The sequence below is a fragment of the Ranitomeya imitator genome, chromosome 3 (genome assembly GCF_032444005.1).
Source record: "Ranitomeya imitator isolate aRanImi1 chromosome 3, aRanImi1.pri, whole genome shotgun sequence".
NCBI lineage: Eukaryota > Metazoa > Chordata > Amphibia > Anura > Dendrobatidae > Ranitomeya > Ranitomeya imitator.
This window is the reverse complement of record NC_091284.1, coordinates 607931087-607952282: the sequence shown is the minus strand read 5'-3', so window position 1 is coordinate 607952282 and position 21196 is coordinate 607931087. Positions and strand designations below refer to the sequence as shown.

General features: G+C 43.5%; 1 protein-coding gene across 5 annotated transcripts in view; it reads left to right on the top strand.

The window, feature by feature from the left end:
- The window catches only part of SCEL (sciellin), a 117361-nt gene extending 115486 nt beyond the window's left edge, over positions 1-1875 (top strand). For all 5 annotated transcript variants that reach the window (XM_069758077.1, XM_069758076.1, XM_069758075.1 and 2 more), the window contains one exon: positions 428-1875. In XM_069758077.1, coding sequence (XP_069614178.1) covers positions 428-444 — 17 coding nt within the window. In that variant the 3' untranslated portion in view covers positions 445-1875. The remainder of the gene's footprint in view (positions 1-427) is intronic.
- The last annotated feature ends 19321 nt before the right edge of the window (positions 1876-21196 follow it).

The following is a 21196-nucleotide window of genomic DNA, read 5'->3' as shown; positions in this document are numbered from 1 at the left end:
TGTGTGAATTATGGGCTGTAGACATGCATGGTCTGAGGGTGATTGTTTGATAAACTGTCCGGAAACAATCAAAAGTCAAGTTGGCATATCTCCCTATGAGCATGTCCAATTTGGCCTCCAAAAGTGTAGTCAGACTGGTCACATCTCCAGCTGCAAAACACAGAAACTAGGTCACAGTATTGGACCATGCAAGACTGATGGCATGACAAATCTTAGACACGTTTGTCAGCAGTGAACAAATGAGAGGAAGAGCAACATCAGTTATTTCACAAATCACATTAACTCTGGTTATTTTACACACAAGCCATGTTTTATTAGTTAGATTAGGATTACTCCAGCTGCATATGGTGTCATAGATGTGTTACTTAAGGCAATATCGTATTATTTTGTATATAACCTCTAAAATATTTTATTCTTTCTTTTCCAGAAAAATGGATCATCTAAAACTGTAAACCAAGAGAAGACATATGAAACATGGCTCAATAGCATTCTTTCAAACAACAGGGGTGGGGTATATAGGATAACGATTAAACTCATTACTATTTAAATATATTGGGCTTTAGGAATAATAATGTAATATTGTTTAAGTAGTGTTAGAGCCAGAACATCCTGTTGTCTCCCAGACTGAATAATACAATATATTGCTGTCTAACAATACACTTGATAGGATTACTATGGTTTAGCCATTAGTCTACACGATAAGGAATGAATGCAGACAGAAATAAATGAAAGTTTCTTGCCAAATAAATATGATATGATGGGTTTATGTCAGAGATCACCGAAGCAGCTTCAATACACAATATTTTAACTCCTCCTGAGGTATTGTCAGAAGACTATTTTCTCCACATCTGAGAAAAACAGTCCAATTATTCTAATCCTATGCAGAGTTAGATCAGATGTCATTCCAGTGTGGTCCAGTGTTTTTCATGGACCCATACACTTGCATTGATGGTTTTGATCAGACCCTTGGATCAAAAAGGAAACGTCTCCAATTTTTTCCTCTGACCACTTGGTTCCAGGAAAAAAAATTGGACATGTGCATGACCCCATAGAATATCATGGGTACAAGTATGATCTGTGTAAATCACGGAGAGCACTTGTACAAGAAAATCGGTTGTGTGCCCGAGACCTTAGGCTACTTCTGTTTTAGACACTTTTTTGCTTTAATATTTGTAAGTTATAGGTAAATCCAGAGGAGTAACAAATACTGATGGGGCCCCATTGCAAAATTTGGAATTAAGTCCTACTCCACCATGACCACCTTCATCAGCAAATGTCTCATTCAGTCTCCATAGTGATCACTAATTGTTCATTATGTCTGAAAGGAAATGGACTTGCTTCCCTATTGGACCCTATGAGTGCATTTGAATCACAGAAGACTTGCCATGTACTGCCATGTGAAAGTGGTCCATGTCTAAAGCCCATTGGTCTAAATAGGATATAAATGTGTTTTTAGTAGGAATTTGAGCCCAATGGGCATTTGTATAGGGAACTGAATACTATGTCTTATATATATTTTCTAATATATCCAGCAGTTAACAGTGCACATGTTATCTTTCCTAATCTAAACAAAATTAAGATACTCTATTAGGGTTAGCCCTGATTTTAAATATTTTTATTTTTTTCTTCTGTTACATGATTTATTACCAAATTTTCAGAATGTATCAGTAAACTTGTTACATAGATTAAATTGAAATCATGCGTTTGGGGCTTCTTATGTTAAGCACTTATAGTGGCACAAATATATTTTCTTCTATGGGTATATTTAGTCATTTAACACTAAAACCATGTTTTATGATCAAAATGTAAACTTTTTTTCTGTTTTGAAAAACATGAAATGTCAACTATAAGAATATATAATTATTTTAATACCAATCCTTTCTTGTTGAGATTTATTTATCTTTTAACATCAGCATGAGAATAACAAACATATTACATATCAATAAGGAATTACTTCTGGAGCCTATGAGCATCAGGTATTTCATACTTATTCCAGGGTGCATTTGGTGAAACTATAGCTGACATACACCAAATAATCTTTGAATACTTGACAAATTACATGAAAAACAATCGATTCACAAGAATGCTATCATTTCTTATAATTAACAGTGTAAAAATGTCAGAGGCTTTAGAAAATGAGTGACATAGCTGCCCTTATACCACCCTTGACCCCTTGGTTGAAGAATAAACACCTTGATATGGACAATTCAACTCAAGAACTTAACCCAATGGGTTCAAACTCAAGAATAATATGTAGGTGATGGTTACAAAGTTACATAGGTCCATCAAGTACAATCCTTCTCAATTATATATTATCTATCGCTAGCCTATGCCATAAGAATAGCATCCAGCTCTTTTATAAATGACTAAATAGTGTTTGTCTTGCAGTTGGACATATTAACCTCTGACTATTCTAACTGTAAAGAACCTTTTCCTTTCTCAATGCCAGAACAAGTACGGTATTTATATGTAAAAATGAGATCACCTCTAAGGAGCCTTTTTTCTAATCTGAGCAAGTCCAACTTTTTATTAAAGCAAGACCTTCCATCCCATGCAATAATCTAGTTGCCCACATTTTAACAGACACTAGCTTTCCAATATCCTTATTAAAGGCTCGCCTGGTGAGAATAATTCTCTAAGTTGTAGATCTGGATGAGCAACACGGACCAGAGGCGATGGTGAAGCAGAATTGGGCTTGATGGACAGCATGTGGTACAGCGAGGACCATGACAACAGGATATTGATGATGGCAGACAAACAAGCAGAGTAGGTAGCACAGATGAAACACAGTTGGATATGTGGACACATATGAGAACAGTAACTGTATAAGAAAATGCTATCTTTAAGGGGGTATGTAGTCTGGTAACTTCCAGAAGCTGGACAGTGGCTAATCACAGGTACAACAGAGTAAATGTAATCTGGTATCTTCCAGCTTTTAAATATTTAATAGAGGTGATGTATATAAACTGCGACAAGTAGTGAGTAAATGGTTATCTGCAGAATAGCTATCTAGTATAAGAAAACTGAACACTCACTTGAAGAGATGCATTACCTTGATTGCAAAGGCCAGGTGTAAACAGCACTGTGAACAATTAGAAGAACTTTAGGAGGTAGTTATTATTATTATTATTATTATTATTATTATTATTATTTATTGTTATAGCGCCATTTATTCCATGGCGCTTTACATGTGAGGAGGGGTATACATAATAAAAACAAGTACAATAATCTTAAACAATACAAGTCATAACTGGTACAGGAGGAATGAGGACCCTGCCCACGAAGGCTCACAATCTACAAGGGATGGGTGAGAATACAGTAGGTGAGGGTAGAGCTGGTCATGCAGCAGTTTGGTCGATCGGTGGTTACTGCAGGTTGTAGGCTTGTCTGAAGAGGTGGGTCTTCAGGTTCTTTTTGAAGGTTTCGATGGTAGGCGAGAGTCTGATGTGTTGTGGTAGAGGGTTCCAGAGTAGGGGTGATACGCGAGAGAAATCTTGTATACGATTGTGAGAAGAGGAGATAAGAGGGGAGTAGAGAAGGAGATCTTGTGAGGATCGGAGGTTGCGGGTAGGTAAGTACCGGGAGACGAGGTCACAGATGTATGGAGGACACAGGTTGTGGATGGCTTTGTACGTCATGGTAAGGGTTTTGTAGTGGAGTCTCTGGGCAATGGGGAGCCAGTGAAGGGATTGACAGAAGGGAGAGGCCAGGGAATAGCGGGGGGACAGGTGGATTAGTCGGGCAGCAGAGTTTAGAATAGATTGGAGGGGTGCGAGAGTGTTAGAGGGGAGGCCACAGAGCAGGAGGTTGCAGTAGTCAAGGCGAGAGATGATGAGGGCATGGACTAGGGTTTTTGCAGATTCATGGTTGAGGAATGAACGGATTCGTGAAATATTTTTGAGTTGAAAGCGGCAGGAAGTGGAAAGGGCTTGGATATGTGGTTTGAAGGAGAGATCAGCGTCAAGGATTACCCCGAGGCAGTGAGCTTGTGGGACTGGGGAGAGTGGGCAGCCATTTACTGTAATGGATAGGTTCGTTGGGGGGGTCGCGTGAGATGGGGGAAAGATGATGAATTCTGTTTTGCCCATGTTAAGTTTTAGAAATCTAGTGGAGAAGAAGGATGAAATAGAAGACAGACATTGAGGGATTCTGGTTAGAAGGGAGGTGATATCTGGTCCAGAGATGTAGATCTGTGTGTCGTCAGCGTAGAGGTGATACTGAAAGCCATGAGATTCTATGAGCTGTCCCAGGCCAAAGGTGTAAATGGAGAAGAGCAAGGGCCCAAGAACTGAACCTTGTGGGACTCCGACAGATAAGGGGCGAGGTGAGGAGGTGGTGTGTGAGTGGGAGACGCTGAATGTCCTGTCTGTTAGGTATGATGAGATCCAGGATAGGGCCAAGTCTGCGATGCCAAGGGATGAGAGGGTTTGTAATAATAGGGAATGGTCCACTGTGTCAAAGGCAGCCGACAGGTCGAGGAGGAGGAGGATAGAGTAGTGTCGCTTGCTCTTGGTGGTTAAGAGGTCATTGGTGACTTTAGTTAGGGCAGTTTCGGTGGAATGGTGTGACCGGAAGCCAGATTGTAGGCGGTCAAAGAGGGAGCAAGAAGAGAGATGGGAGGACAGTTCAAGGTAAATGTGTTGTTCCAGTAGTTTGAAGGCATAGGGGAGAAGTGATATAGGGCAATAGCTAGATACAGAGGATGGGTCAAGAGAGGGCTTTTTGAGGATAGGTGTGATGGAGGCATGTTTAAAGCTTGAGGGGAAAACACCAGTTGTTAGTGATAGGTTGAAGAGATGGGTTAGGGTTGGGATGAAGACTGTGGTGAGGTTTGGGATGAGGTGGGATGGGAGTGGGTCAAGTGCACAGGTGGTGAGATGCGATCTTGAGAGTAGAGTGGAGAGTCGATCTTCTGTAATGGTGGAGAAGTTGGTTTTGGAGGTGGAGGGCTGGGAAATCGGGAGGAAGGGCTCTGGGGGTTGTTGACCAAAACTGTCTCTAATGCTATCAATCTTCTGCTTGAAAAATGAGGCAAAGTCTTCAGCGGAGATAAGTGGGGAGGGAGGAGGTGCTGGGGGACGGAGGAGAGAATTGAAGGTGTTGAATAACTGTTTAGGGTTGTGAGAGAGAGAGGATATGAGAGATGAGAAGTACGTTTGTTTAGTTGTGGCGAGTGTGGTCTTGAAAGTAGTGAGGGACTGTTTGAATGCGATGAAGTGCTCGTTGGAGTGGGATCTTTTCCATCTGCGCTCAGCAGCCCTGGAAGCTTGCCTCAGTTCTTTGGTCAGGCTGGTGTGCCAGGGCTGTCTGTTGATTTTGCGAGCTTTGGTATGTGTAAGTGGGGCAGCAGATTCCAAAGCTACAGCTATTGTTGTGTTATATAGAGCAGCAGCGTCATCAGCATTGTGTAAGGAACTTATGCCTGTGAGGGGGAGGAGGGATTCAGAGAATGAATGTAGGTCAAGATGTTTAAGATTTCTGCCAGGGTGTGAAAGTTTGTGGGGTGGGGATTGTGGACATGGAGTGGAGAGAGATGAGAATGTGAGAAAGTTGTGGTCAGGGAGTGGAAGAGGTGAGTTAGAGAGGTTAGATAGAGAGCAGAGGCGGGTGAAGATGAGGTCCAGTGTGTGACCATCTTTGTGAGTGGCTGCAGAGGACCATTGAGTGAGGCCGAAGGAGGAAGTGAGAGTTAGAAGTTTAGTGGCAGCTGAGAGGGAAGTGTCAATGGGGATGTTGAAGTCGCCCATGATGATAGTGGATAGTAGGTAGTTGTGAACAACACCTAGTAAGCTGGTTCTGTATTTGCAGAAATACATGTTGAAACATGAAAGTCAGAAAGAGCAGAGATGATAGACACCTGGCTGGAGGTGAGACAAGTAAGGTAGCTGCTAACTCCTGATAAACTTGATTCAACTGTGGACAATGCTACCCAATACCAAAGCATGTGATCTCTGCCTGAGCTAGCTTTAAAGGACGTAGGGTGATGAGGTCAGAGGACTTTGCCAGGTTACCTCGGAAATCTATCATGGACTACTGAGTCGCCCACCAGGACCGTGGGGTACCCGGTACAGGGTCCAGTGTTCACAGGGGGATGTCACAGGGACGACCCGGTCCATGGCCCTGGGCGCCCATGTAGAAAGGGGAAATTGAATAAAGTTTATGTTTGTGATGCCACTTGTGGTATTCAGTCAGTGGGGACCGACGCTGCTTTAACGGGTCCTCTGGGGTGATGTTATGGCAGCTAGATGGTATACTTTCCCACAGGTGAAGTATATCCCCAGGGCTCCCGGTGTGTAGATGGAAGATGGTGAATGGTGCAGTAAAGAATGAGGAAACAGGTTTGCAGTCTCTTTACCTGGTATACTGCAGACTTCAGACAGCCACAGTCCAGGGTACCAGATCACAGGGCAGGCAGGGTCCGGCTGGCTTGGAAGCAAATCCAGAGTACCCTTTATCAGGTGGAGCTAAAAGCCTTCCTCTAGCGCGGTTCTCACAGTTATTCTCTCTGTCCCCCATATAGGATAGGACATAACCCGTATGACTGGTGACTTAAGCCTTTTTACAGGGACTCTAGCATGCCCCGGGTTTTAGAAGAAAAGGTGCGGGGTCTGGAAGAAAGAATAGCAACTTTGAAACTCATCAAAGAGAATGAAGACTTTCTAGACAGAACAGAAGCATCTCTACTGGTCACAGAAGGTGCAAAAAGTGTCAGAGAACCTCCAAAAGCAGATGAGTGGAAGCATGTGACCAAAAGAAGCAAGAAGACCATGGAGAAATCACCAACCACACAACTGAAGAACCGATATCAAATCTTTGTAGAGGATGAAGATGGCACACCTAAGAATGAAGCAATACCAGCAAGCAAAAAAGAAAAGGGCACACAGCAACAAGTGACAGCAAAAAGTACAGCCAAGAAGCAACGAAGAGTGGTGGTGGTGGGAGACTCACTACTGAGAGGCACCGAAGCAGCCATCTGCAGACCGGACATAACTGCAAGAGAAGTATGCTGCCTTCCAGGTGCGATGATCAAGGATGTGACCGATAGGATACCAAAGCTCTTCAGCTCCAAGGACGTCCACCCATTTCTTCTGATACATGTTGGCACCAATGACACGGCAAGGAAGGACCTACCGACAATCTGCAAGGACTTTGAAGAGTTGGGGAAGAAAGTAAAGGAACTGGATGCACAGGTAGTTTTTTCTTCTATCCTTCCAGTAGACGGGCATGGCACCAGGAGATGGAACAGGATCCTTGATGCAAACAACTGGCTAAGACGATGGTGCAGACAACAAGGATTTGGATTCCTGGACCACGGTGTGAATTACTGGTATGATGGACTCCTCGCCAGAGATGGACTACACCTCAACAAACCTGGGAAACACACATTCGCCAGAAGACTCGCTACACTCATCAGGAGGGCGTTAAACTAGAAGAAGAGGGGACGGGAAGAAAAACATTAGACTCGAACAAAGACGACCCAGGAAAACATACTCAGAAGGGAGGTAAGAACATTTCTAAAACAATCCACAGTGAGGAGATTGGAACAAAACAAAATCCTCTAAACTGCATGCTCGCAAACGCCAGAAGCCTGACAAACAAGATGGAAGAACTAGAAGCAGAAATATCTACAGGTAACTTTGACATAGTGGGAATAACCGAGACATGGTTAGATGAAAGCTATGACTGGGCAGTTAACTTACAGGGTTACAGTCTGTTTAGAAAGGATCGTAAAAATCGGAGAGGAGGAGGGGTTTGTCTCTATGTAAAGTCTTGTCTAAAATCCACTTTAAGGGAGGATATTAGCGAAGGGAATGAGGATGTCGAGTCCATATGGGTTGAAATTCATGGAGGGAAAAATGGTAACAAAATTCTCATTGGGGTCTGTTACAAACCCCAAATATAACAGAAAGCATGGAAAGTCTACTTCTAAAGCAGATAGATGAAGCTGCAACCCATAATGAGGTCCTGGTTATGGGGGACTTTAACTACCCGGATATTAACTGGGAAACAGAAACCTGTGAAACCCATAAAGGCAACAGGTTTCTGCTAATAACCAAGAAAAATTATCTTTCACAATTGGTGCAGAATCCAACCAGAGGAGCAGCACTTTTAGACCTAATACTATCTAATAGACCTGACAGAATAACAAATCTGCAGGTGGTTGGGCATTTAGGAAATAGCGACCACAATATTGTGCAGTTTCACCTGTCTTTCACTAGGGGGACTTGTCAGGGAGTCACAAAAACATTGAACTTTAGGAAGGCAAAGTTTGAACAGCTTAGAGATGCCCTTAATCTGGTAGACTGGGACAATATCCTCAGAAATGAGAATACAGATAATAAATGGGAAATGTTTAAGAACATCCTAAATAGGCAGTGTAAGCGGTTTATACCTTGTGGGAATAAAAGGACTAGAAATAGGAAAAACCCAATGTGGCTAAACAAAGAAGTAAGACAGGCAATTAACAGTAAAAAGAAAGCATTTGCACTACTAAAGCAGGATGGCACCATTGAAGCTCTAAAAAACTATAGGGAGAAAAATACTTTATCTAAAAAACTAATTAAAGCTGCCAAAAAGGAAACAGAGAAGCACATTGCTAAGGAGAGTAAAACTAATCCCAAACTGTTCTTCAACTATATCAATAGTAAAAGAATAAAAACTGAAAATGTAGGCCCCTTAAAAAATAGTGAGGAAAGAATGGTTGTAGATGACGAGGAAAAAGCTAACATATTAAACACCTTCTTCTCCACGGTATTCACGGTGGAAAATGAAATGCTAGGTGAAATCCCAAGAAACAATGAAAACCCTATATTAAGGGTCACCAATCTAACCCAAGAAGAGGTGCGAAACCGGCTAAATAAGATTAAAATAGATAAATCTCCGGGTCCGGATGGCATACACCCACGAGTACTAAGAGAACTAAGTAATGTAATAGATAAACCATTATTTCTTATTTTTAGTGACTCTATAGCGACAGGGTCTGTTCCGCAGGACTGGCGCATAGCAAATGTGGTGCCAATATTCAAAAAGGGCTCTAAAAGTGAACCTGGAAATTATAGGCCAGTAAGTCTAACCTCTATTGTTGGTAAAATATTTGAAGGGTTTCTGACGGATGTTATTCTGGATTATCTCAATGAGAATAACTGTTTAACTCCATATCAGCATGGGTTTATGAGAAATCGCTCCTGTCAAACCAATCTAATCAGTTTTTATGAAGAGGTAAGCTATAGACTGGACCACGGTGAGTCATTGGACGTGGTATATCTCGATTTTTCCAAAGCGTTTGATACCGTGCCGCACAAGAGGTTGGTACACAAAATGAGAATGCTTGGTCTGGGGGAAAATGTGTGTAAATGGGTTAGTAACTGGCTTAGTGATAGAAAGCAGAGGGTGGTAATAAATGGTATAGTCTCTAACTGGGTCGCTGTGACCAGTGGGGTACCGCAGGGGTCAGTATTGGGACCTGTTCTCTTCAACATATTCATTAATGATCTGGTAGAAGGTTTACACAGTAAAATATCGATATTTGCAGATGATACAAAACTATGTAAAGCAGTTAATACAAGAGAAGATAGTATTCTGCTACAGATGGATCTGGATAAGTTGGAAACTTGGGCTGAAAGGTGGCAGATGAGGTTTAACAATGATAAATGTAAGGTTATACACATGGGAAGAGGGAATCAATATCACCATTACACACTGAACGGGAAACCACTGGGTAAATCTGACAGGGAGAAGGACTTGGGGATCCTAGTTAATGATAAACTTACCTGGAGCAGCCAGTGCCAGGCAGCAGCTGCCAAGGCAAACAGGATCATGGGGTGCATTAAAAGAGGTCTGGATACACATGATGAGAGCATTATACTGCCTCTGTACAAATCCCTAGTTAGACCGCACATGGAGTACTGTGTCCAGTTTTGGGCACCGGTGCTCAGGAAGGATATAATGGAACTAGAGAGAGTACAAAGGAGGGCAACAAAATTAATAAAGGGGATGGGAGAACTACAATACCCAGATAGATTAGCGAAATTAGGATTATTTAGTCTAGAAAAAAGACGACTGAGGGGCGATCTAATAACCATGTATAAGTATATAAGGGGACAATACAAATATCTCGCTGAGGATCTGTTTATACCAAGGAAGGTGACGGGCACAAGGGGGCATTCTTTGCGTCTGGAGGAGAGAAGGTTTTTCCACCAACATAGAAGAGGATTCTTTACTGTTAGGGCAGTGAGAATCTGGAATTGCTTGCCTGAGGAGGTGGTGATGGCGAACTCAGTCGAGGGGTTCAAGAGAGGCCTGGATGTCTTCCTGGAGCAGAACAATATTGTATCATACAATTATTAGGTTCTGTAGAAGGACGTAGATCTGGGTATTTATTATGATGGAATATAGGCTGAACTGGATGGACAAATGTCTTTTTTCGGCCTTACTAACTATGTTACTATGTTACTATGTTATAGGTGTCACCGTGCCTCTTGGGTATTAAGGTGGACAGGTAACTTGCAGTTCAGCTGTCCTGCCGGTCACTGCTGTAAGTCATGGAGTCCCTTACAACCTCGGTGGTCCGGCTACCGGTTATCTGCGCATTAGAGGGAGGCACCCTGCTCGTAGCTGGTCTCCCCTGATGTTACTCTCCTGTGCTTCGCTCTCCTTCATGCTCACTGAACAATGTTCGGCTTTCAGTTTCTTTCCAGGAGCTGCAGTACTTCAGACCACACGGCCGCCTCCAGATGTACTGACCCTCTAGGTCCGTCTGCCCTCTTCTGTCTCTCTTACAATCTAATCTCTCTTTCTCTCCAAACCATAATGTATATATAGGGGAGTCACCTAGTAAATAGGATCAAAAGCCTTGTGGCCTGGAGTGTGAACATGTTGTGTGCATTGTGATTACCTGATAAAATATATCCTTCATTGCTTCCAAATGTAACATCACTCTCCCGGTCATGAAAGAAATGCTACTGTGATGACCAAGACCCTGGGGCGCCACACTACTGTAAAGAGAGGTGACCATAGGAAGAGAGAAAGCCTTTGCTTGACCGATGAATAATAATCTGTTTTAGAATGTGGAGCTGAAAACTGAATCCCATATTGAAGATATGGCCTTAGAAGGTTTTTATACAGGGGTATACACTGGAATCATAGGATTTTATCTGTTTTTTTTACACCCTAAAATCTCATTTTCTTTTGCAGCTGCTGCATGACATTTGTTACTATTACTTTGCTTACTAGTAACCAGAATACAGAGTCTCTCTCCTATTCTATAAAACCTAGTAAATCTCCATTCAGTTTGTCACCGACAAATCCTAAGGTATTGCAAGTCCTGTTCCACCTGCCAGTTAACCGCTCCAATCTCTCATTTCCGAAATCCCCTCGTGCTGCTTCCCATCATAGAGGTGCCATTTGAGCGAATTGCCATGGACCTTGTTAAGTCTGCTTGTGGGCATCAATATATATTAGCTGTCCTTGACTGTGCTACTCGGTACCCAGAAGTGGGTCCCCTGAGAAACCCCTCTTTGAAAAAGTATAGCACGTGAGTTGGTCCATATCTTTGGACATGATTTTCTATGGAGATTCTGACCGAACAAGGAACACCCTTTACAAGTAAGGTGATCCCCAGACAGACAGTCTTGTGGAAAGGTTCAATAAAACCCTAAAGAGTATGCTTAATTAGGTAATAGAAAAGGACGGTCAAGACTGGGACTGTCTCCTCCCATATCTATTATTCTTTAACCGGGAAGTTCCACAAGCCTCTACCAGAATTTCTTTGCTTAAAGTTCTGAATGGCTGACATCCGTGGGGTCTCTTAATATAGCAAAGGAAACCTGGGAAGCAATGGTCATGCCCCATTGGAGCATCATCGAGCATATCACCCAGATGCAGGAGAGGGTTCCGAAGGTAACGTCCATCTTAAAGAAACATCTCCTTGAGGTACAAAATGCTAAATCCTGTTGTGAATTCTGTGGCAGAGCTCCCTCCTGTGGTCACAAGTGGTACTTCGGCTGATTCTCTCTGTGAGCTTCCGTTGGTGGAGGAAAGTGGTACTGCGGCTTCTGAGTTTCCTTCCTCAGGTGATGTGGTGAAGTCGTTAGGTGCTGCTCTATTTAACTCCACCTAGTGCTTTGATCCTGGCCTCCAGTCAATGTTCTAGTATTGGACCTGTTTCCTCCTGGATCGTTCCTGTGGCCTGCTGCTCTGCATAGCTAAGTTCTGCTTTGCTATTTTGTTTGCTGTTTTTTCTGTCCAGCTTGTCTATTTGTTTTTTCCTGCTTGCTGGAAGCTCTGGGACGCAGAGGGTGTACCTCCGTGCCGTTAGTTCGGTACGGAGGGTCTTTTTGCCCCCTTTGCATGGTTTTTGTAGGGTTTTGTGTTGACCGCAAAGTTACCTTTCCTATCCTCGCTCTGTTCAGAAAGTCGGGCCTCACTTTGCTAAATCTATTTCATCTCTACGTTTGTCTTTTCATCTTAACTCACAGTCATTATATGTGGGGGCTGCCTTTTCCTTTGGGGTATTTCTCTGAGGCAAGGTAGGCTTATTTTCTATCTTCAGGCTAGCTAGTTTCTCAGGCTGTGCTGAGTTGCATAGGGAGCGTTAGGCGCAATCCACGGCTGCCTCTAGTGTGGTTGGAGAGGATTAGGGATTGCGGTCAGCAGAGTTCCCACGTCTCAGAGCTCGTTCTATGTTTTTGGGTTATTGTCAGGTCACTGTATGTGCTCTGACCTCTATGTCCATTGCGGTACTGAATTACCTTATCATAACAGTACTGGAGGCCCAAAGTACTAATGATTCTCAATAAAGGGAAAAAAGAAGTTCTGAGACCATTTTTTTTTCTCTGCACTGTGTTTTGCCTTTTTTTTCCCCTAGACATTTGGGTGGTTCAGGACACAGGTGTAGCGATGGACATTAAAGGTCTGTCTTCATGTGTGGATCAGCTCACGGCAAGAGTACAAAATATTCAAGACTTTGTGGTTCAGAATTCTATGTTAGAACCGAGAATTCCTATTCCTGATTTGTTTTTTGGAGATACTGTAGAACTAAATTTCTGAGTTTCAAAAAAAATTGTAAACTATTTCTGGCTTTGAAACCTCGTTCCTCTGGTGACCCAGTTCAACAAGTTAGGATCATTATTTCTTTTTTACGTGGCGACCCTCAGGACTGGGCATTTTCTCTTGCGTCAGGAGATCCTGCATTAAGTAATATCGATGCGTTTTTCCTGGCGCTCGGATTGCTGTACGATGAACCTAATTCAGTGGATCAGGCAGAGAAAAATTTGCTGGCTCTGTGTCAGGGTCAGGATGAGATAGAGGTATATTGTCAGAAATTTAGAAAGTGGTCCGTACTCACTCAATGGAATGAAGGTGCGCTCGCAGCTATTTTCAGAAAAAGTCTCTCTGAAGCCCTTAAGGATGTCATGGTGGGATTTCCTATGCCTGCTGGTCTGAATGAGTCTATGTCTTTGGCCATTCAGATCGGTCGACGCTTGCGTGAGCGTAAATCTGTGCACCATTTGGCGGTATTACCTGAGCTCAAACCTGAGCCTATGCAGTGCGATAGGACTTTGACCAGAGTTGAACGGCAAGAACACAGACGTCTGAATGGGCTGTGTTTCTACTGTGGTGATTCCACTCATGCTATCTCTGATTGTCCTAATCGCACTAAGCGGTTCGCTAGGTCTGCCACCATTGGTACGGTACAGTCAAAATTTCTTCTGTTCGTTACCTTGATCTGCTCTTTGTCATCGTATTCTGTCATGGCTTTTGTGGATTCAGGCGCTGCCCTGAATTTGATGGACTTGGAGTATGCTAGGCGTTGTGGGTTTTTCTTGGAGCCCTTGCAGTGTCCTATTCCATTGAGAGGAATTGATGCTACGCCTTTGGCCAAGAATAAGCCTCAGTACTGGACCCAGCTGACCTTGTGCATGGCTCCTGCACATCAGGAGGTTATTCGCTTTCTGGTGTTGCAAAATCTGCATGATGTGGTCGTGTTTTGGTTGCCATGGCTACAAGTCCATAATCCAGTATTAGATTGGAAATCCATGTCTGTGTCCAGCTGGGGTTGTCAGGGGGTACATGGTGATGTCCCATTTCTGACTATTTCGTCATCCACCCCTTCTGAGGTTCTAGAGTTCTTGTCTGATTACCGGGATGTATTTGATGAGCCCAAGTCCGATACCCTACCTCCGCATAGGGATTGTGATTGTGCTATCGATTTGATTCCTGGTAGTAAATTCCCAAAAGGTCGACTGTTTAATTTATCTGTGCCTGAGCACGCCGCTATGCGGAGTTATGTGAAGGAGTCCATGGAGAAGGGGCATATTCGCCCGTCATCGTCGCCATTAGGAGCAGGGTTCTTTTTTGTAGCCAAGAAGGATGGTTCACTGAGACCTTGTATAGATTACCGCCTTCTAAATAAGATCACGGTTAAATTTCAGTACCCCTTGCCATTGTTATCTGATTTGTTTGCTCGGATTAAGGGGGCTAGTTGGTTCACCAAGATAGATCTTCGTGGTGCGTATAATCTTGTGCGTATTAAGCAAGGCGATGAATGGAAAACTGCATTTAATACGCCCGAGGGCCATTTTGAGTATCTAGTAATGCCATTCGGACTTGCCAATGCTCCATCAGTGTTTCAGTCCTTTATGCATGACATCTTCCGAGAGTACCTGGATAAATTCCTGATTGTGTACTTGGATGACATTTTGATCTTCTCGGATGATTGGGAGTCTCATGTGAAGCAGGTCAGAACGGTGTTTCAGGTCCTGCGTGCTAATTCTTTGTTTGTGAAGGGATCAAAGTGTCTCTTTGGTGTTCAGAAGGTTTCATTTTTGGGGTTCATCTTTTCCCCTTCTACTATCGAGATGGACCCTGTTAAGGTCCAAGCCATCCATGATTGGACTCAGTCGACATCTCTGAAAAGTCTGCAAAAGTTCCTGGGCTTTGCTAATTTTTATCGTCGCTTCATCTGCAATTTTTCTAGTATTGCTAAACCATTGACCGATTTGACCAAGAAGGGTGCTGATGTGGTCAATTGGTCTTCTGCTGCTGTGGAAGCTTTTCAAGAGTTGAAGTGTCATTTTTCTTCTGCCCCTTTGTTGTGTCAACCTATGTTTCGCTTCCATTCCAGGTCGAGGTTGATGCTTCTGAGATTGGAGCAGGGGCTGTTTTGTCGCAGAGAAGTTCTGATTGCTCGGTGATGAAACCATGCGCCTTCTTTTCCAGGAAGTTTTCGCCTGCTGAGCGAAATTATGATGTGGGCAATCGAGAGTTGCTGGCCATGAAGTGGGCATTCGAGGAGTGGCGTCATTGGCTTGAAGGAGCTAAGCATCGCGTGGTGGTCTTGACTGATCATAAGAACTTGACTTATCTCGAGTCTGCCAAGCGGTTGAATCCTAGACAGGCTCGTTGGTCGCTGTTTTTTGCCCGTTTTGACTTTGTGGTTTCGTACCTTCCGGGCTCTAAAAATGTGAAGGCGGATGCTCTGTCTAGGAGTTTTGTGCCCGACTCTCCGGGTTTATCTGAGCTGGCGGGTATCCTCAAAGAGGGAGTAATTGTGTCTGCCATCTCCCCTGATTTGTGGCGGGTGCTGCAAAAATTTCAGGCTAATAAACCTGATCGTTGCCCAGCGGAGAAACTGTTTGTCCCTGATAGGTGGACGAATAAAGTTATCTCTGAGGTTCATTGTTCGGTGTTGGCTGGTCATCCTGGAATCTTTGGTACCAGAGAGTTAGTGGCTAGATCCTTTTGGTGGCCATCTCTGTCGCGGGATGTGCGTACTTTTGTGCAGTCCTGTGGGATTTGTGCTCGGGCTAAGCCCTGCTGTTCTCGTGCCAGTGGGTTGCTTTTGCCCTTGCCGGTCCCGAAGAGGCCTTGGACACATATCTCTATGGATTTTATTTCAGATCTTCCCGTCTCTCAAAAGATGTCAATCATTTGGGTGGTCTGTGATCGCTTCTCTAAGATGGTCCATTTGGTACCCTTGTCTAAATGACCTTCCTCTTCTGATTTGGTGCCATTGTTCTTACAGCATGTGGTTCGTTTACATGGCATTCCAGAGAATATCGTTTCTGACAGAGGTTCCCAGTTTGTTTCGAGGTTTTGGCGAGCCTTTTGTGGTAGGATGGGCATTGACTTGTCTTTTTCCTCGGCTTTCCATCCTCAGACTAATGGCCAGACCGAACGAACCAATCAGACCTTGGAAACATATCTGAGATGCTTTGTTTCTGCTGATCAGGATGACTGGGTGTCCTTTTTGCCTTTGGCTGAGTTCGCCCTTAATAATCGGGCCAGCTCGGCTACCTTGGTTTCGCCGTTTTTCTGCAACTCTGGGTTCCATCCTCGTTTCTCTTCAGGGCAGGTTGAGTCTTCGGACTGTCCTGGTGTGGATACTGTGGTGGACAGGTTGCAGCAGATTTGGACTCATGTAGTGGACAATTTGACCTTGTCCCAGGAGAAGGCTCAAAGTTTCGCTAATCGCAGACGCTGTGTGGGTCCCCGACTTAATGTTGGGGATTTGGTTTGGTTATCTTCTCGTCATATTCCTATGAAGGTTTCCTCTCCTAAGTTTAAACCTCATTTCATTGGTCCGTATAGGATTTCTGAGGTTCTTAATCCTGTGTCTTTTCGTCTGACCCTTCCAGATTCTTTTTCCATACATAACGTATTCCATAGGTCATTGTTGCGGAGATACGTGGCACCTATGGTTCCATCTGTTGATCCTCTTGCCCCGGTTTTGGTGGAGGGGGAGTTGGAGTATATTGCGGAGAAGATTTTGGATTCTCGTGTTTCAAGACGGAAACTCCAGTATCTGGTTAAGTGGAAGGGTTATGCTCAGGAAGATAATTCCTGGGCCTTTGCCTCTGATGTCCATGCTCCCGATCTTGTTCGTGCCTTTCATATGGCTCATCCTGGTCGTCCTGGGGGCTCTGGTGAGGGTTCGGTGACCCCTCCTCAAGGGGGGGGTACTGTTGTGAATTCTGTGGCAGAGCTCCCTCCTGTGGTCACAAGTGGTACTTCGGCTGATTCTCTCTGTGAGCTTCCGTTGGTGGAGGAAAGTGGTACTGCGGCTTCTGAGTTTCCTTCCTCAGGTGATGTGGTGAAGTCGTTAGGTGCTGCTCTATTTAACTCCACCTAGTGCTTTGATCCTGGCCTCCAGTCAATGTTCTAGTATTGGACCTGTTTCCTCCTGGATCGTTCCTGTGGCCTGCTGCTCTGCATAGCTAAGTTCTGCTTTGCTATTTTGTTTGCTGTTTTTTCTGTCCAGCTTGTCTATTTGTTTTTTCCTGCTTGCTGGAAGCTCTGGGACGCAGAGGGTGTACCTCCGTGCCGTTAGTTCGGTACGGAGGGTCTTTTTGCCCCCTTTGCGTGGTTTTTGTAGGGTTTTGTGTTGACCGCAAAGTTACCTTTCCTATCCTCGCTCTGTTCAGAAAGTCGGGCCTCACTTTGCTAAATCTATTTTATCTCTACGTTTGTCTTTTCATCTTAACTCACAGTCATTATATGTGGGGGCTGCCTTTTCCTTTGGGGTATTTCTCTGAGGCAAGGTAGGCTTATTTTCTATCTTCAGGCTAGCTAGTTTCTCAGGCTGTGCCGAGTTGCATAGGGAGCGTTAGGCGCAATCCACGGCTGCCTCTAGTGTGGTTGGAGAGGATTAGGGATTGCGGTCAGCAGAGTTCCCACGTCTCAGAGCCCCTTCTATGTTTTTGGGTTATTGTCAAGTCACTGTATGTGCTCTGACATCTATGTCCATTGCGGTACTGAATTACCTTATCATAACAAAATCCTGGGTCTACAACTTGTCAGCCAGAGTGAGGCAGTTCAGCTTCGGGGACAGAGTCTTTGTGCTTATACCCATGTTAGAGGGTACGTTTTTGGCCAAATGGCAAGGCCCCTGTGTGGTGCTAGTGAAGCTAGGTGAAGTAAACTACAAGGTTCATCAACCAGGAAGACGAAAGCCACACCAGGTCTACCACGTCAATGATATAAACACAGGGCAAGACAAGGACCCTGTTGAAACTCTATGATTGCTGGTTAAGCCAGAAAGGGACATTGAAGATGTCACCATTAGGGTTGAGCGAAACGGGTCGTTCATTTTCAAAAGTCGCCGACTTTTGGCAAAGTCGGGTTTCATGAAACCCGATCCGACCCCTGTGCGGGGTCGGCCATGCGGTACGCGACTTTCGCGCCAAAGTCGCGTTTCAATGACGCGAAAAGCGCCATTTCTCAGCCAATGAAGGTAAACGCAGAGTGTGGGCAGCGTGATGACATAGGTCCTGGTCCCCACCATCTTAGAGAAGGGCATTGCAGTGATTGGCTTGCTGTCTGCGGCGTCACAGGGGCTATAAAGGGGCGTTCCCGCCGACCGCCATGTTACTGCTGCTGATCTGAGCTTAGGGAGAGGTTGCTGCCGCTTCGTCAGAAGCAGGGATAGCGTTAGGCAGGGTCCATTAACCACCAAACCGCTTGTGCTGTAGCGATTTCCACTGCCCAACACCACCTTCGGTGTGCAGGGACAGTGGAAGCTACATTTTTTTTTTTTTTCCCTCAGCGCTGTAGCTCATTGGGCTGCCCTAGAAGGCTCCCTGATAGCTGCATTGCTGTGTGTACGCCGCTGTGCAAACCAACTGCTTTTTTCAAAGCACAAATCCTCTTGTTCCTTCCTTTCTGCACAGCTATCTTTTTGGTTTGTACACACTTTTTATTTAATTTGTGCATCAGTCCACTCCTTATTGCTGCCTGCCATACCTGGCTGAGATTACTGCAGGGAGATAGTAATTGAAGGACACTCCCTGTTTTTTTTTTTTTTTTGTGGGAGATTAAGATTGACATTTCTGCTAGAGTGCCATCCCTGTCTGTGTCATCTCTCACTCAGTGGGCCATAGAAAGCCTATTTATTTTTTTGCTTGATTTTGGTTATAAAATCTACCTGAAAAAATCACTACATCAATCAGTGGGAGAAAAATATTGGCCTCAGGGCTTGTGTGCCACTCTTGACTCCTGTGTGCATCATCACTCACTCAGTGGGCCATAGAAAGCCTATTTATTTTTTTGATTGATTTTGGTTCTAAAATCTACCTGAAAAAATCACTACATCAATCAGTGGGAGAAAAATATTGGCCTCAGGGGTGGTGTGCCACTCCTGACTCCTGTGTGCATCATCACTCACTCAGTGGGCCATAGAAAGCCCTTTTTTTTTTTTTTTTTTGCTTTATTTGGGTTCTAAATTCTACCTGAAAAAATCAATAAATCAATCAGTGGGAGATTAATATTGGCCTTTGGGCTTGTGTGCCAGTCCTAAGCGTGCCATCTCTCTCTCTCAGACAGAGGGCCATAGAAAGCCTATTTATTTATTTATTTTTTTAATGGGTTTATAAATTTTCCCTGGAAAAAAAAAAAAAAGTGGGAGATTAATATTGGCCTCTGGGCTTGTGTGCCAGTCCTGAGCGTGCCATCTCTCTCACAAATAGTGGGCCATAGAAAGCCTATTTATTTTTTTTTTTTTGGTTTTATAAATTCTCCCTTAAAAAAAAAGGGAGATTAATATTGGCCTTTGGGCTTGTGTGCCAGTCCTAAGCGTGCCATCTTTCTCTCTCAGATAGTGGGCCATAGAAAGCCTATTTATTTATTTTTTTTTTTTAATGGGTTTATAAATTTTCCCTGGAAAAAAAAAAAAAAAGTGGGAGATTAATATTGGCCTCTGGGCTTGTGTGCCAGTCCTGAGCGTGCCATCTCTCTCACAAATAGTGGGCCATAGAAAGCCTATTTATTTATTTTTTTTTGGTTTTATAAATTCTCCCTTAAAAAAAAAGGGAGATTAATATTGGCCTTTGGGCTTGTGTGCCAGTCCTAAGCGTGCCATCTCTCTCTGTCTCTCAGATAGTGGGCCATAGAAAGCCTATTTATTATTTTTTTTATTGGGTTTATAAATTTTCCCTGGAACAAAAAAAAAAAAGTGGGAGATAAATATTGGCCTCTGGGCTTGTGTGCCACTCCTGACTCCTGTGTGCGTCATCTCTCACTCAGTGGGCCATAGAAAGCCTTTTTTTGTTTTATTTGTTTTCTAAATTCTCCCTGAAAAAATCATTTTATTTTCTTTGGTTTCTAAATTCTTCCTGAAAAAATCATTTTATTCTATTTTTTTTTTCCTAAAGTCTCCCTGAAAAAAACAAAAAAAAACAACAAATCAGTGGGAGATTAATATTGCCCTTTCTGCTTGTGTGCCAGTCTTGACTCCTGGGTGTGCCATCTCTCTCTCTCTCTCTCCAATTGTGGGCCATAGAAAGCCTATTATTTTTTTAGCTTGATTTGGGTTCCAAAATCTACCTGAAAAAATCACTACATCAATCAGTGGGAGATAAATATTGGCCTCTGGGCTTGTGTGCCACTCCTGACTCCTGTGTGCGTCATCTCTCACTCAGTGGGCCATAGAAAGCCTTTTTTTGTTTTATTTGTTTTCTAAATTCTCCCTGAAAAAATCATTTTATTTTATTTGGTTTCTAAATTCTTCCTGAAAAAATCATTTTATTCTATTTTTTTTTTCCTAAAGTCTCCCTGAAAAAAAAAAAACAAAACAAATCAGTGGGAGATTAATATTGCCCTTTCTGCTTGTGTGCCAGTCTTGACTCCTGGGTGTGCCATCTCTCTCTCTCTCTCTCCAATTGTGGGCCATAGAAAGCCTATTATTTTTTTAGCTTGATTTGGGTTCCAAAATCTACCTGAAAAAATCACTACATCAATCAGTGGGAGATAAATATTGGCCTCTGGGCTTGTGTGCCACTCCTGACTCCTGTGTGCGTCATCTCTCACTCAGTGGGCCATAGAAAGCCTTTTTTTGTTTTATTTGTTTTCTAAATTCTCCCTGAAAAAATCATTTAATTTTATTTGGTTTCTAAATTCTTCCTGAAAAAATCATTTTATTCTATTTTTTTTTCCTAAAGTCTCCCTGAAAAAAAAAAACAAAAAAACAAATCAGTGGGAGATTAATATTGCCCTTTCTGCTTGTGTGCCAGTCTTGACTCCTGGGTGTGCCATCTCTCTCTCTCTCTCCAATTGTGGGCCATAGAAAGCCTATTATTTTTTTAGCTTGATTTGGGTTCCAAAATCTACCTGAAAAAATCACTACATCAATCAGTGGGAGATAAATATTGGCCTCTGGGCTTGTGTGCCACTCCTGACTCCTGTGTGCGTCATCTCTCACTCA